Below are 16,022 nucleotides of genomic sequence, written 5' to 3'. Positions count from 1 at the left end.
CAAAATTCTGGTTGGCTTGATAATGGCCAAGGAAATTGACGTCTATTTTCCTCTGAAATATACAGTAGCTCCAGAAAGTGATTAACTGGAAGCTAATTAATTGGTTGGCAGATATGTCAGGCACATCCTAAAGGATATGAGGGAATATTCTAACCAAGGGCTAACACAAAAATGGGCATGGCTAGGTGGACCTACAGTTTCCAGGAGACATACTGTGCCAAAGAACTAAAATAGCAGCATTAAACAGAGACACTAGAAACTTAAAAGTCACTTCACTAGGGCATGTTTTCCTCATTGAAATGCTAAGTTAGTAGTGAAAGAGAAAATGAATGTAATATTTTCCATAAATAAATTTATTTTATGTTGACAATAGCTAGCAAATAAATACTTCACAAATGAAAGACACCTTACTCATGAATGTAAATGAAAACTGAATAACCAATTCATCATAGCACCACTGACTTTGAAGAAAAATAACAAAGATCTCTAGGATAAACCAAAGTAATCAGACCAGGTGGCCTTAACTACAATCAAGAGTGTTGGGCAGAGAAACTTGTCTAAGATGTGGCGTGTGCACAAACAATTCACCACCGAATTGTAGGAAGAAAAAGCTAGAATTTGCAGATTTCCTATCTGCTTCATCTTAGAAGAAAAAAAGAAAATTTCTAGATATTTAATGTGTGGGTTCAATGTTTAGTAAGTAACACCATAAGGGGTATACTATTTTTATAGTGCCAAATCACAAATGCAGAAAGCAAGCTGGACCCACAGAGGTACCAGAAGCTCTCCTTCAAGAAAGGCATAGCCAGAGCTTCACTGGTCGGCACTGGACCCTGGAAGAGTTTCCTAAACCAACAAACATTCCCTGAAAATAGAAGTCTCCACACTCACTTAAATGGTTTACCAAAGAGTGTAGTAAAAATCACTGCATGAGCTTCCTGCTGTATTGAGTTCCCCTTGTACTGCTGACTGGCTGCTCAATCTTTAGCAAGTCTCTCAGACTCTCTGTAGCCTTATAAAACAGTAATAGCTTAGTCACTGAGAAGGTTGCTCTAAAGACAAAATGAGATCGCCGATTAAAGTTGATTCCTATTTTATCTGAAAGCCTTTACAAATGCTCATCTTACTTGAAACAGTATTCCCAAGTTCTAAATTTTACTCATTGGCATATTTTCAATTCATATTTTTAGAGGAAAATGATTACTATTCTTGTAACTATATTTTGCTACTATAAAGAAAGCTAATAGCCACAAATTAAAATTCATTTGCACACAAAGGAATCAGAAGTCATTCAGTTCTCATTATCATAAAAACATGGATGGGCCTGCTGTGCACATACAATTCTTTTAAATCCCGCTGTTTAGTTTTGCAGTGGTTTCAAATATGGCTCCTAAGCAGACGCATCCAACTTCCTACATTTCTGTTTATCGCTTTTGGAATGTTGAATCCATGACAATAAGGCTTCAGTTATCATACCTTCAGGCAGACACAATGCCGAATATTTCTTTCAGTTCTTTGCACCTGTTATAACAGGTATCTCAAAAATATTTATTTGAATTAAAAAAAAATTATGAAGCCATTTAGAATAACCTCTGAACCACAAAGCCGACATACAATCTTTAGGTACAATCAAGGCTTGCTTTCCAAAACTGCACCCTGCCCTCAATCTCATCTACTTCTTCTTCCATCAACCAAACTATTGCTTTGTGTATTTTTTATGATGTGCTATATGTAAATGCTAATACATTAGTACTTCATAATGGCTTGATATGTCTCATTGCCTTGTCTTAGGGAATTCTTTTCTTTCAAGCAGTTTAAAGAGAGATATAACACAAAGAAATTACTCCAAATGAGAATGGATGGAAATGTAGGGGCAATATCTGGAGCATTAAGTAGATATAATATGCATACCAGGGCTTCCCAGGTGATGCTAGTGATAAAGAACCCACCTGCCAATGCAGGAGACTGAAGAGATTCAGGTTCAATCCTTGGGTCAAAAAGATCCCCTGGAAGAGGGTATGGCAACCCTTTCCGGTATTCTTGCCTGGAAAATCCCACGGACAGAGGAGCCTGGAAGGCTATGGTCCATAGCATCGCAGAGTCACACAACTGAAGCGACTTAGCATGCATGCACACAATACGAATAATACAAAGTTACCTTTTAAAAGATTATGGCTATACTGTAACACTAATTATATGATGTCTCTTTATTAACTTCACCAGAAATTATCTGGGAGGCTTGGTAATTTTCTGACTACTTTGGATTTGGCCAATTATCATTTCGATACCAGAATCTTAGTGATGTAAGAGTTTTCTTTTTTTTTTTAAAGGAAAGGCTGCCTGAGAGATTATCTTTTTTGTAATATCTACAGTTTAGGAAAAGAACAAAAGCTGATCCCATAGTGTTGATGTGATTTGTCAGCCTTCGAAATCAGGTTTTGGCATTCAAATTATGCACTCAGCACAAATACACTGATGTTGATAGCACTTTCTTTTGCCATACAAGTATTTTCTGTATAAATACCCAACTCAACTGTGTTTTGCTCATCAAAAGTGGTTCACCCCTGCTTCCCCTGGACTTCCCTGGTGGTCCAGTGGTTAAGAATCTGCCTGCCAATGCAGGGGACATGGGATTGATCCCGGGTCCAGGAAGATCCCATGTCCTAACTAAGGGACAACTAAGCCCGTGCACCACAACTATTGACCCTGTGCTCGAGAGCCCAGAGGCCACAACTACTGAGCCCTTGCATCACTACTACTGAAGTCCACACACCTTAGAGCCGGTGCTCTGCAACAGGAGAAGCCACTGCAGTCAGAAGACCATGCACCGCAAGTGGATGCAGCCCCCACCCACCACAGCCAGAGAAAGTCTACGTGCAGCAACAAGGGCCTAGCGCAGCCAAAAATAAATGAATAAATCTTTAAAAAAAAGAATTTCTTTCCTAATTGGATTGTGGAGATTTCCTTTGATATTATAAAATTATAAACAAATTCAAAGGTGAATTTATAGTCCAGGCCGAGTATAGCCCTCCTTCGATTGATTTCATGCACTCCAAAATACAGTACCATTTATGAAAAACAGAAGATGTTGTATAATCCTACATAAATCGTTTCATTATTCGATTTCTTTTAGATCTGCTTTATAACTGAACCCTTCATGTAGGCTTACTGTTTCCTATATATGAAATATTGAAAGAGTGAATTAGAAATCAGAATATTCCTTCTTCTTGCCTAATGTTTTCCAGTGGCCTAGAGGCCCCTTGATCTTCAAAAATCTTTCCTTTAGCTCTTCTCTACATGAATTGTCCAGAAGGCAAGGGAAGTTAATGGCTTGAAAAAAGTTAATAAATTTTATGGCTACAATACTCCCTTTTAAAAATATGAAATGGACTAAATTAAATAAGGCTTATTTAATTTGAAAACCTAAATTCAATTGCTTTCTTACACATTTCCCTGAAATTAGTATTGAAATGAAGCTGTGTAGGGTTAGCTGCAATTTTGACAAAGGTCAGCATTAAAGTATGCAGTCTAACAACTCTATTAATTCTACTAATTTGGTTGAAATAATATGCAAACTACCTTAAATTAGCAAATGTCTCACGAAACAGAACAAAAGGTCATTTCTTAAGTGACACTGTGACATTTTTCTTCCTATTAGTCATTTATATTATGCTACTCTTTATGAAATCTGAAAATTTTTTAATAGATTCAATTACAGATGGTGAGTTATCCATTTTCTTTGGTCACCACCAATAAATAGGGCGAGTATATACACAGAAAATTTACAATGTCTTATTCAAAAGAAGTTTTTAATCAATGCTAGTTAATTCATAGTGTTCTTTGTTTAGATGCATCTACTACAGCAAAATATTTCTTCACGATTTTTAAGACTATCAACAATAATACACCTACTCCTGATAGAATGGCACTAAACATCTTAACCTCATGCTGAATTTTAATCACTTTGTATAATCTGAGCATAAACAAAAGGGAATTTATTCGATCTTTTGCAAACATCCTGAAAATGAACTTTAAAAGCATGTAGCCATTCTAAAAAGGGCATGATTTCAGTACAGAACATTGCTAAATGACATCATGTTCTTTTTAAATTAGTAATAATATTATTACTACTCTCAGGTAAAGAATCTGAAAAACAGCTGATGCTGCCTAGGTAAAAATATTTACATTTTTTGCTTGCCAATGCAAATGTATATAATTTATCAACATTGCTCAGTCTGTAACTGAACTAATGATATTTCCATTTCATAGTTTTATTGGAAATGTCCTTTTGGAAGAAGCAAAAATACATTTGCATATCTTTTTGCTTGGTTATAATTGGTGTCAGATGATGTTCTCCTGTTTTTTCAAAAGAAACCAGAAAGAGAAAGAAGGGAACTAGTTGCTGAGTACTCACTATGTGCGTCCTCTTTTCTGTTATTTGTCTTATTTAATTGATATTAAAACCCAACAAAATTTCTGGGTTTTTGCTTAGAAAATAACACAGGAGATAATAGCTTGATTCTAAAAGATCTCTGTAAATTCAATTTGCTTAAAATGTCACTTTATCTTATGGGCTTCCCTGGTGGCTCAGATGATAAAGAATCTGCCTGTAACACAAGAGACTTTGGGTTGGGAAGATCCCCTGGAGAAGGGAAGGGCTACCCACCCTAGTATTCTTGCCTGGAGAATTCCATGGACTGACGGGCCTGGTTTGATTCTAAAAGATCTCTGTAAATTCAATTTGTTTAAAATGTCATTTTATCTGAAAACAGGGTTTAAAATCTAGTGTAAGCATGTGTTAAGAATGTTCAACTCCAAGTCAGGAATGATTGTATTATGACCTTTCAACTTAGGTGTAGTAAGACTTTTTAAAATCAGAACTTACAATTTAACCTCTGTAGGCTTCTGGAAAACACACTGATAGAATTTCCTGCTTAAAGCTTAAGAGACCATCAAACATATCAAGAGATGGGAAAATAGTTTTTCAGAGGTCTGAGAAATGCCTCTCACTTAGGACTGCCTGCGGATTTAACACATTTTTACCCGTGGTCATGTATGGATGTGCGAGTTGGACTGTGAAGAAAGCTGATCGCAGAAGACTTGATGCTTTTGAACTGTGGTGTTGGAGAAGACTCTTGAGAGTCCCTTGGACTGCAAGGAGATCCAACCAGTCCATTCTAAAGGAGATCAATCTTGGGTGTTCATTGGAAGGACTGATGCTAAAGCTGAAACTCCAATACTTTGGCCACCTCATGTGACGAGTTGACTCACTGGAAAAGACTCTGATGCTGGGAAAGGTTGGGGGCGGGAGGAGAAGGGGACGACAGAGAATGAGATGGCTAGATGGCATCACCAACTCTGTGGACATGAGTTTGAGTGAACTCCGGGAGTTGGTGATGGACAGGGAGGTCTGGCGTGCTGTGATTCATGGGGTCGTGGAGAGTCGGACACGACTGAGCGACTGAACTGAACTGAACCATGTTCATACAGAAATATTATGATGATTACAATATTAACAGTAGCTCAAGGAAGCAAATCAATTAGGTAAGATTACTCCAAATAAATCCCACAAAAACATTTGGTTGTGGAATTTGTGAGATTCTGACTTTAGAGAAGAGACTAGAAGCAACATTAGAGTAATAATAAGAATAAATATTAAAGTGATATTTGAATACATAAGAATTTATTAAAAGAATGCATAAGTATTCCTTAAAATATATCACAATTGGGCATAAAGGGTTTTTGAGGATTCTTTTTCAATTGTATTTCCAGATAATATATGATTGCTGCTGCTGCTAAGTCGCTTCAGTCGTGTCCGACTCTGTGCGATCCCATAGACAGACGGCAGCCCACCAGGCTCCCCCGTCCCTGGGGTTCTCCAGGCAAGAACACTGGAGTGGGTTGCCATTTCCTTCTCCAATGCATGAAAGTGAAAAGCGAAAGTGAAGTTGCTCAGTCTGTCCGACTCTTAGTGACCCCGTGGACTACAGCCTACCAGGCTCCTCTGTCCATGGGATTTTCCACGCAAGAGTACTGGAGTGGGTTGCCACTGCCTTCTCTGAATATGTGATTAAGTTTTGGTTAAAACTATAAAACTTAAATAAAACTCTCATTATTAGAGGGTTACATGTATAGTTGACATATAAAATAATAAATAAAACAATTAGCAGGAGATCAATAATGAAGAGAATTTAAATTACCATCATAGTTTCTCTTCTGAAGAGCTATTTCTCTAAAGCAATGCATCTTAGTTAAGATTACAGCTAAAATTTATAAAATCAGAAGTCCCAAATAAGGATCAAAATGGACTGTACATCAAAAATTTTAAAAAATCATCCTATACATTATCTATGAAAATATTAATCTTATTTTCAACAGAGATACAAGTATAACAATGTACAGTTGAACAGATTCTACTCTCTTGAGGAGAAAGCACTAAAAACAGTGACAGTTCTGGAGCATTTTCTTGCATGATGTCAAAAAAGAAAAAAAATAAGTAAAGATGTCAATTTCCCTTGCCTTGGAGATTCTGAATATGTTTTGACACAACAAAAGAATAGACATACTGAAAGAATTGGTCCTTGAATTGACACAAAATTTGTCACCAACAGAATGAATCAATTTCAGCATGCAAGTGACTTTAAGAAGACAGATGAAAAGTCATCCTAAAAAAAGTGATGGATGAAGGTTTGCACTGAACATTACACCCTGATTCATGTACGTAAAAATACTTGTTTTATCTTTCTAAAGAAACTTTCCATTGGTAATACCATTATGTGGGTATTTCTAGAGTCTACCAGCCTTTTTGAATTACTTATGGGGTGTAAAATATTTTATTTCATTTCACATGGCATTATGATTCACAAACATTAGCCATACCCAGTGAATCTGAGATATGACTGGTATGTTTTCAATTTTAAAAGTATCATATAGTGACAAAGAACAAGTTTAACTTCACCATTCAAGTCTAACAAATGGAAAGGAAATTCTCCTGGTCTCTTCTAATTAAGAACTTGAAAAGTTAACAAAAGCTATCCAGTTCCTTCATTAAAAAGGTTAGACTTTTATTATGATCTTTTATATTTACTTTTCAGATATTACTCAAATTCTGAGGATATTAGCAGTTGGTCTCAAACTGGGGATCAAATTATATGCATTTTAAGTACAAATCAGTAACTTAAATAATACTTTGATGGATTAATTCATTCTTTCATTCAACAGTACTTATCGTGAGAATGTAAAGTGATAAAGCCACAGTGGAAAACAATACAGAGGTTCCTTAAGAAACTAAACACAGAGTTATGATATGATCCTGTGATCCTACTCCTGGGCATCTGTCTGGGGAAAACTACAATTCAAAAAGATACATGCACCCCAGTGTTCACTGCAGCACTATTAACATTTAAAATAGCCAAGACATTGAAACACCTAAATATCCAGCTACAGATGAATGGATAAAGATGTTGCATATATATAGAATGGAAAATATTCAGCCGTAAAAAATAATGAAGTGATGCCATTTGCAGCAACATGGATGGACCTCGAGATTATCATACTAAGTGAAGTAAGCCAGGCAGAGAAGGACAAATATCATATGCTATCACTTACATAGACCCACAGACATAGAATACAAACCTATGGTTACCAAAAGGGAAAGGGGATGGGGAAAGGATAAATTAGGAGGTTGAAATTAATATATACACACTGCTATATATAAAAAAGATGACCCACAAGGACCTACTGTATGGCACAGGGAACTATACTCAATATTTTATAATAACCTATAAGGGAAAAGAATCTAAAAATGAATATATATATATCTTACATATGTATCTTACATATATATATATATATATGTAAGATTGAATCACTGTGCTGTACACAAGAAACCATCACAATATTATAAATCAATTATACTTTAACAAGACAAAAACAGTATTTACTGAGTGCCTACCATGTGTCAGATGTTGTGACAGGTTATTTAGTTAGGTAGTGGACAACAGGTTGAGAAAGTAGAAAAAAGACCAATGTGGTTCCATCTGCCCTGAGCCAGTAATGCAGCACGAAAACACGATTTCCAGTGGATTGTGATAATGGACCGTGACAGAATTACAGAGGACACAGCATATCCAGGAGACAATTTAAGCCAGATGTGGTATGGGATGGAGCTGGCAGCAAAGCCTTCCCAGAGAAAAGCGCATCGAAACTACAGTTGAAGTTTTAACCAACAGAAGGCTGAGATACTGTGGGCAGAGATGCCCTTCCCATTCTTTTTCTCCAGGAAGAGGATATTTATAAAGGATGGGGAAGAGAGAGAGAGTGTTGTTTAGTTTGAGAAACTGAAGCAAATTTAGAAGGGTGGTGAGAGATGAATTGAGGCCAAATCACAAACAGATTTTTAGGCTATCTTAAGGAAGCTGCCCTTTATTCTGTGGCTGATAGGGAACAACTGAAGGATTTAAAAAAGGAGTAAAAGAATCACATCTACACTTCAGAAAAAATTCACACAGATGGCAGTCTTGGAAATAGGTTTTTAGAGAGTAAGACCAGAAGCCAGAAGGCTGTTTAGGAGGCTTCTGCAAAAACCCAGGTGAAAGAGGGCAGTAGCCTAGATCTTGGAAGTGGCAGTGGGAATGATCAGTAATAGAATGTTAAAGCAGTTGAAGCCATTCCAGTAGTTGAAATAACCAGTTCTTGCTAAATTAGTTAAGGTGAGTGTATGCAGCTGGTGAGAGTGAGGGTGTTAGGAAAATAACAACCTGGAAGGGTGCCTGGAGAAGGACAGTGGGAAGTATCAGCTGAAAGGATGAAGATAAACAAACTGTGGTGTCATCCAAACCAAATAAGAACAATGGTTTATGAAACAGGCGATGGCTTAGGAATACAAACTGTGCTGCTTGCTTCTGTACCATCACTATTTATCATGCTATGTGATGCATCACAGGTGCATCACAGACATTTATCAAGTGAATTATTTCATTTAGTAGTACTGTTACTTTTACACAAGGACATAAGACTAGGTTGTGGGATGATAAATATTTACTCTGTTATGTATGTATATAAAACCTACCTTCAAAAAGCTCAAAGAATAGTAAAAGAAGACATACATAATTATGTGTAGTATATGATAATGCAAGACCTTAATAAAGCTTCAGATCAATAAAGATCCAGACAGAGTGTACAGGAAAAAAAATAAGAATAGTGAAAATGTAAGAATAGGGAAAAGTAAGGTCAAGAAAGAAGAGACTATTAGAAATTTCAGGTGACTTGGTAAGAACAATTTCATATGTGCAAATTTGGTTTGATGAGGGGTGAGATTTGCGATTATAATTGTTTTCGCTATTTCCAGAAATACAATGAATTACCACAACTTTGAAACTCATAAATGCATCATAAAAATCAGTAAGAGGAGAACTCATCTTTTTCAAATAAAATGAGCTCATGATGGAATTAAGCTGTCTTACTTTTCTTTGCCACAGAAGACATTAACAAATTTGTGCCTACTTAAAAGTACTCCACAAATAAGTGCATTTCAGGAAGGTTGTTTTAAAAAGCACGGACTGTAACCTTACCTCATTTGCAAATGATAAACACCCTCTGCAATGTCTATGCTTTCCTTCTATAAGCAAGCACTCTCATGAGAATGTAATCAAATCACTCCATTGCTTAGCAACCACAGGTAAGGGGCTAATAAGCCATGAGTCATGATTCTATGGGAACAATCTGCGGGTCAGTGGCACGATTTCAAGGTGGTTTGGATTTCTGCTGTGATGCTTTCAAACCAACATTGACACAGAGCATTAGAAGAGATGAGAGTTAAAATGCAAATGATCACATAATCAATTGAATTGACATATACATAGTGTGATTTGGTTCACTCTGCTGCCTCAATCTGACAATAGCATCTATAAATCAACATCAGAGTAAAAACAACACATGAAAACAGATTCATAAGGAATTTTTGTTTTACCCATTTACTTAAGTCAAACAGGAAGACACATTTAAATTAGCATGAAGGTAATGACTCCAACAGTCACCTAACCAACAGGAAATCTTATAAGGAAGAATGACAGTGGGTTGTGAGACATTTTTAGAAAATATTACCTGTAGCCACTGTGATTGGTCATTGTGGCCGGAGGTCCAGGCATTCACTTTGCCCTGCTTGTCCAGCCGGGCTTTCCTTGGTTCCCAAGTGAACATGTCCATATTGAGAGTTCTGAAGATGCTGGAGGCAGTGATCTGATAGTCTTGTATATGTCCTGATTTCATCCCCAGAGGCTCAGAACAGCCTGGAAGAAAATGAGAAGGGCGCCATGAGAAAAATAATTTATCACCCTGAAAGTCTGCAGCATTCATTTTAGATAGGCAAGAGAAGATTAAGCATAATGCTATTCACTCTCCCAAAGAGAGAGCATCTAAATTCAAAAAAAGGCTATAATCAGAAATAAATCTGAAACAAAATCGAAAAACAAGATAGCCAGTTCAAACTATTTTGTCTGAATATATTTTGGAAAAATTGAAAACAAGACAGACAATTCAAACTACTTTTCTCTGATATATGATTTTGCAAAATGAAAACAATGTTGAAATGCTCTCTCCTATCTCATTACTGAGAGCCTCATGACGGGTCCCTGGTTTGCAACAGTTTCATTTTGTCCTTAAAATTGGAACATTTTCTCAGAAAATATATTTGGTTTTCTTTTATCTGTTTCTGTAACACTGCAAATGAAAATTCTCCCAGGACGATGTCATTTTCACAAACTGCTCCAATGGTATATTCTAAACTGGACAGTTTTTATTTTCCAATAAACCTGTTAATCATTATCAGTGACTCTTATAATACCAATATGGCTTCTTCTGGAAGGTAAGAAGCTATTATTTATTCAGTGTTGACCATGTGCCCTGCATTGTGCTAGTACAAAATTTAATAGGTAACAGAAGAAATGAGCTAATTCTAGCAAAAACCATCACTGGACAGCCTTTTCATAAATTTCTGTGTTTCAATCATACTCAACTTTTAGTCGTGGATATTTTTTGAAGACTCTCAAATCTGCCACATATATTTTCAGGTGTGACATGGTACGAAATTTGGGTTTGTTTGTCTTTGAAAAACCTAGTCCATGGTTGTGTACATATACACAGAATTCTGTAATCTTGAGTTGCAACTGTGACAAAATTACATTCATGAACCTTGTAAAATGCAGTGTGATTCTATGATTACATTAGACAGCAGTTGAGTCAAGTCTTCATTTGTAAAATTTTACATTTTGGCCAAAGAACACACAAGGTAGTGTGATCATCAAGAAAACCAAGATAAAATAGGAGACTTCTCTGATCAATGCCATCTCTTCACACTCTACTGGCGCTTGACTTACTAGATGTGTCACCTTGTACCTATTATTAAACCGGTTTGTGACTCAGTCTTATCATCTATAAAATGGTTGATAATAATAAGTTCAGTTCAATGAACATTGGAGTACATGTGTCTCTTTCAACTCTGGTTTCCTCGGTGTGTATGTCCAGGAGTGCGATTGCTGGATCATATGGCAGTTCTATTTCCAGTTTTTTGAGGAATCTCCACACTGTTCTCCATAGTGGCTGTACTAGTTTGCATTCCCACCAACAGTGTAAGAGGGTTCCCTTCTCTCCACACCCTCTCCAGCATTTATTGCATGTAGACTTTTGGATAGCAGCCATTCTGACTGGTGTGAAATGGTATCTCATTGTGGTTTTGATTTGCATTTCTCTGATTATGAGGGATGTTGAGCATTTTTTCATGTGTTTGTTATCCATCTTTATGTCTTCTTTGGAGAAATGTCTGTTTAGTTCTTTGGCCCATTTTTTGATTGGGTCACTTATTTTTCTGGAATTAGGCTGCCAGGACATGGAAGCAACCTAGATGTCCATCTGCAGATGAATGGATAAGAAAGCTTTGGTACATATACACAATGGAGTATTTTTCAGCCATCAGAAAGAATGCATTTGAATCAGTTTTAATGAGGTGGATGAAACTGGAGACTATTCTACAGAGTGAAGTAAGCCAGAAAGAAAAACATCAATATAGTATACTAACGCATATATATGGAATTTAGAAAGATGGTAACCTTAACCCTGTATACGAGACTGCAAAAGAGACATAGGTATATAGAACAGTCTTTGGGACTCTGTGGGAGAGGGTGAAGGTGGGATGATTGGGGAGAACGGCATTGTAGCATGTATATTATCATATGTGAAATGAATCACCAGTCCAGGTTCGATGCATGATACAGGATGCTTGGGGCTGGTGCACGGGGATGACCTGGAGGGAGGATGTGGGGAGGAGGGAGGTGGGAGGGGGATTCAAGAGGGGGAGCACATGTACACCCGGGGCGGATTCGTGTCAATGTATGGCAAAACCAACCAATATATTAATGTAAGGTAATTTGCCTCTAATAAAATAAATTAAAAAAAAATAAGTTCAGTCGCTCAGACATGTCCAACATTTGTGACCCCATGGACTGTAGGACACCAGGCCTCCCTGTCCATTGCCAACTCCCAGAGCTTGCTCAAACTCACATACATTGAGTCGGTATTGACATCCAACCATCTCATCCTCTGTCATCCCCTTTTCCTCTTGCCTTCAATCTTTCCCAGCATCAGGGTCTGTTCCAAAGAGTCAGCTCTTTGCATCAGGTGGTCAAAGTATTGGAGCTTCAGCTTCAGCATCAGTCCATCCATGAATATTCAGGATTGATTTCCTTTAGGATTCACTGGTTGGATCTCCTTGCAGAAAACAAGAATCTCAAGAATCTTCTCCAACAGCACAGGTCAAAAGCATCAATTCTTTGGTGCTCAGCTTTGTTTATGGTCCAACTCTCACATCCATTGATGACTACTGGAAAAATCATAGCTTTGACTAGACAGACCTTTGTCAGCAAAGTAATGTTTCTACTTTATAAAATGCTATCTAGGTTGGTCATAGCTTTTCTTCCAAGGAGCAAGTGTCTTTTAATTTCATGGCTGCAGTCACCATCTGCAGTGATTTTGGAGCCCAAGAAAATGAAGTCTCTCACTGTTTCCACTGTTTCCCCATCTATTTCCCATGAAGTGATGGGACCAGATGGCATGATCTTGGTTTTCTGAATGTTGAGTTTTAAGCCAACTTTTTCACTCTCCTCTTTCACTTTCATCAAGAGACTCTTTAGTTCCTCTTCACTTTCTGCCATAAGGGTTGTGTCATCTGCATATCTGGGGTGATTGATATTTCTTCCCGCAATCTTGATTCCAGTTTGTGCTTCATCCAGCCCAGCATTTTGCATGATGTACTCTGTATATAAGTTCAATGAGCAGGGTGACAATATACAGCTTGACGTACTCCTTTCCCCATTTGGAACCAGTTCTTTGCTTCATGTCTGGTTCTAACTGTTGTTTCTTGACCTGCAAACAGGTTTCCCAGGAGACAGGTAAGGTGGTCTGGTATTCTCATCTCTGTCAGAATTTTCTACAGTTTGTTATGATCAACAGAGTCCAAAGATTTAGCGTAGTCAATGAAGTAGAAGTAGATGATTTTCTGGAATTCTCTTGCTTTTTCAATGATCCAATGGATATTGGTAATTTGATCTCTGGTTCCTCTGCCTTTTCTAAATTAAGCTTGAACACCTGGAAGTTCTCAATTCAGGTACTACTGAAGCCTAGCTTGGAAAATTTTGAGCATTATTTTGCTAGCGTGTGAGATGAGTGAAACTTTGCAATAGTTTGCACATTCTTTGGCAATGCCTTTCTTTGGAATTACAATGAAAGCAGACCTTTTCCAGTCCTCTGGCCACTGCTGAGTTTTCCATATTTGCTGGCATATTGAGTGCAGCACTTTCATGGCATCATCTTTTAGGATTTGAAATAGCTCGACTCGAATTCCATCACCTCCACTAGCTTTGTTTGTAGTGATGCTTCCTAAGGCTCACTTGACTTTGTACTCCAGGATGTCTGGTTCTAGGTGATTGATCACACCAGTGTGGTTATCTGGGTCATTAAGATATTTTTGTATACTTCTGTGTATTCTTGCCAGCTCTTCTTAATACCTTCTGCTTCAGTTAGGTCCATGCCATTTCTGTCCTTTTCTGTTCCCATTTTGCATGAAATGTTCCCTTTGTATCTCTAATTTTCTTGACGAGATATTTAACCTTTCCAGTTCTATTGCTTTCCTCTATTCTTTGCTTTGATCACTTAAGAAGGCTTTCTTTTCTCTCCTTGTTATTCTTTGGAACTCTGAATTCAGGTGGATATATCTTTCCTTTTTCCTTTGGCTTCTCTACTTTTCTCAGCAAATTATAAGGCCTCCTTAGACAACCATTTTGCCTTTTCATATTTCTTTTTCTGGGGGATGGTTTTGATCAATGCATCCTGTACAATCTTATGAACCTCCGTCCATAGTTCTTCAGGCATTCTATCTATCAGATCAAATCATTCGAACCTATTTGTCACTTCAACTGTGTAATCATAAGGGATTTGATTGAGGTCATACCTGAATGGTCTAGTGGTTTTCCCTACTTTCTTCAATTTAAATGAATTTTGCAATAAGAAGTTCATGATCTGAGCTACAGTTGGCTCACAGTCTTGTTTTTGCTGACTGTATAGAGCTTCTCCATCTTTGGCTGCAAAGAATATTATCAATCTGATTTTGTTATTGACCATCTGGTGATGTCCAAGTGTAGAGTCATCTCTTGTGTTGTTGGAAGAGGGCATTTGGGATGTCCAGTTCATTCTCTTGGCAAAACTCTATTGGCCTTTGCCCTGCTTCAGTTTGTACTCCAAGGCCAAACTTGCCTGTTACTCCAGGTATCTCCTGACTTCCTACTTTTGCATTCCAGTCCCCTATGATGAAAAGGACATCTTTTTTTGTTGGAAGTTTAGAAGGTCTTTTAGGTTGCCATTGAACCATTCAGCTTCTTTGTCGTTAGTATTTGGGGCATGAAAAGTGAAAGCGACTCAGCTCAGTTCAGTCACTCAGTTGCGCCCTACTCTTTGCGACCCCATGAATGCAGCACGCCAGGCCTCCCTGTCCATCACCAACATCTGGAGTTTACCCAAACTCATGTCCATTGAGTCAGTAATGCCATCCAACCATCTCTTCCTCTGTCATCCCCTTCTCCTCCTGCCCTCAATCTTTCCCAGAAAGCCACTCAGTCATGTCCAACTCTTTGCAACCTTATGGACTATACAGTTCATGGAATTCTCAGGCCAGAATACTAGAGTGCATAGCCTTTCCCTTCTCCAGGGGATCTTCCCAACCCAGGGATGAACCCAGGTGTCCTGCATTGCAGGCAGATTCTTTATCAGCTGAGTCACCAGGGAAGCCCAAGAATATTGGAGTGGGTAGGCTATTCCTTCTCCAGGAATCGAACTGGGGTCTCCTGCATTGCAGGCTGATTCTGTACCAACTGAGTTATCAGGGAAGATTTTGGGCATAGACTTGGATTATTGTGATACTGAATGGCTTGCCTTGGAAGAGAAGAGAGATCATTCTTTCATTTTTGAGATTGCACCCAAGTACTGCATTTGGACTTTTGATTGACTAAGAGGGCTACTCCATTTCTTCTAAGGGATTCTTGCCCACAGTTGTAGATGTAATGGTCATCTGAATTAAATACGCCCATTTTGGTCCATTTTAGTTCACTGAATTCTAAAATGTTGATGTTCACTCTTGACATCTCCTGTTTGACCACATCTAACTTACCTTGATTCATTAACCTAACATTCCATGTTTCTATGCAGTATTGTTCTTTACAGAATTGGACTTTACTTCCGTCACCGGTCACATCCACAACTGGGTGTCATTTTTGCTTTGGCTCAGCCCCTTCATTCTTTCTGGAGTTATTTCTCCACTCTCCTCCAGTAGCATATTGGGCACCTACCGATCTGGGGAGTTCATCTTTCCTGTCACATCTTTTTGCCTTTTCATACTGTTCATGGAATTCTCAAGGCAAAAATAATGACGTGGTTTTCCATTCCCTTCCCCAGTGGACCATGTTTTGTCAGAACTGTCC

At 37.9% G+C, this 16,022-nt stretch overlaps 1 protein-coding gene across 2 annotated transcripts in view; it reads right to left on the bottom strand.

Moving 5' to 3' along the window:
* Positions 1-16,022, bottom strand: part of EDIL3 (EGF like and discoidin domains 3) — a 512,079-nt gene that overhangs the window by 133,374 nt on the left and 362,683 nt on the right. For both annotated transcript variants that reach the window (XM_055430480.2, XM_055430481.2), the window contains one exon: positions 10,105-10,289. In XM_055430480.2, the coding sequence (XP_055286455.1) occupies positions 10,105-10,289 (185 nt within the window). The remainder of the gene's footprint in view (positions 1-10,104; positions 10,290-16,022) is intronic.

Source organism: Moschus berezovskii, chromosome 8, assembly GCF_049115385.1.
Source record: "Moschus berezovskii isolate FMDL1 chromosome 8, NW_MosBer_1.0, whole genome shotgun sequence".
NCBI lineage: Eukaryota > Metazoa > Chordata > Mammalia > Artiodactyla > Moschidae > Moschus > Moschus berezovskii.
This window is presented reverse-complemented; position numbering and strand designations above follow the sequence as displayed.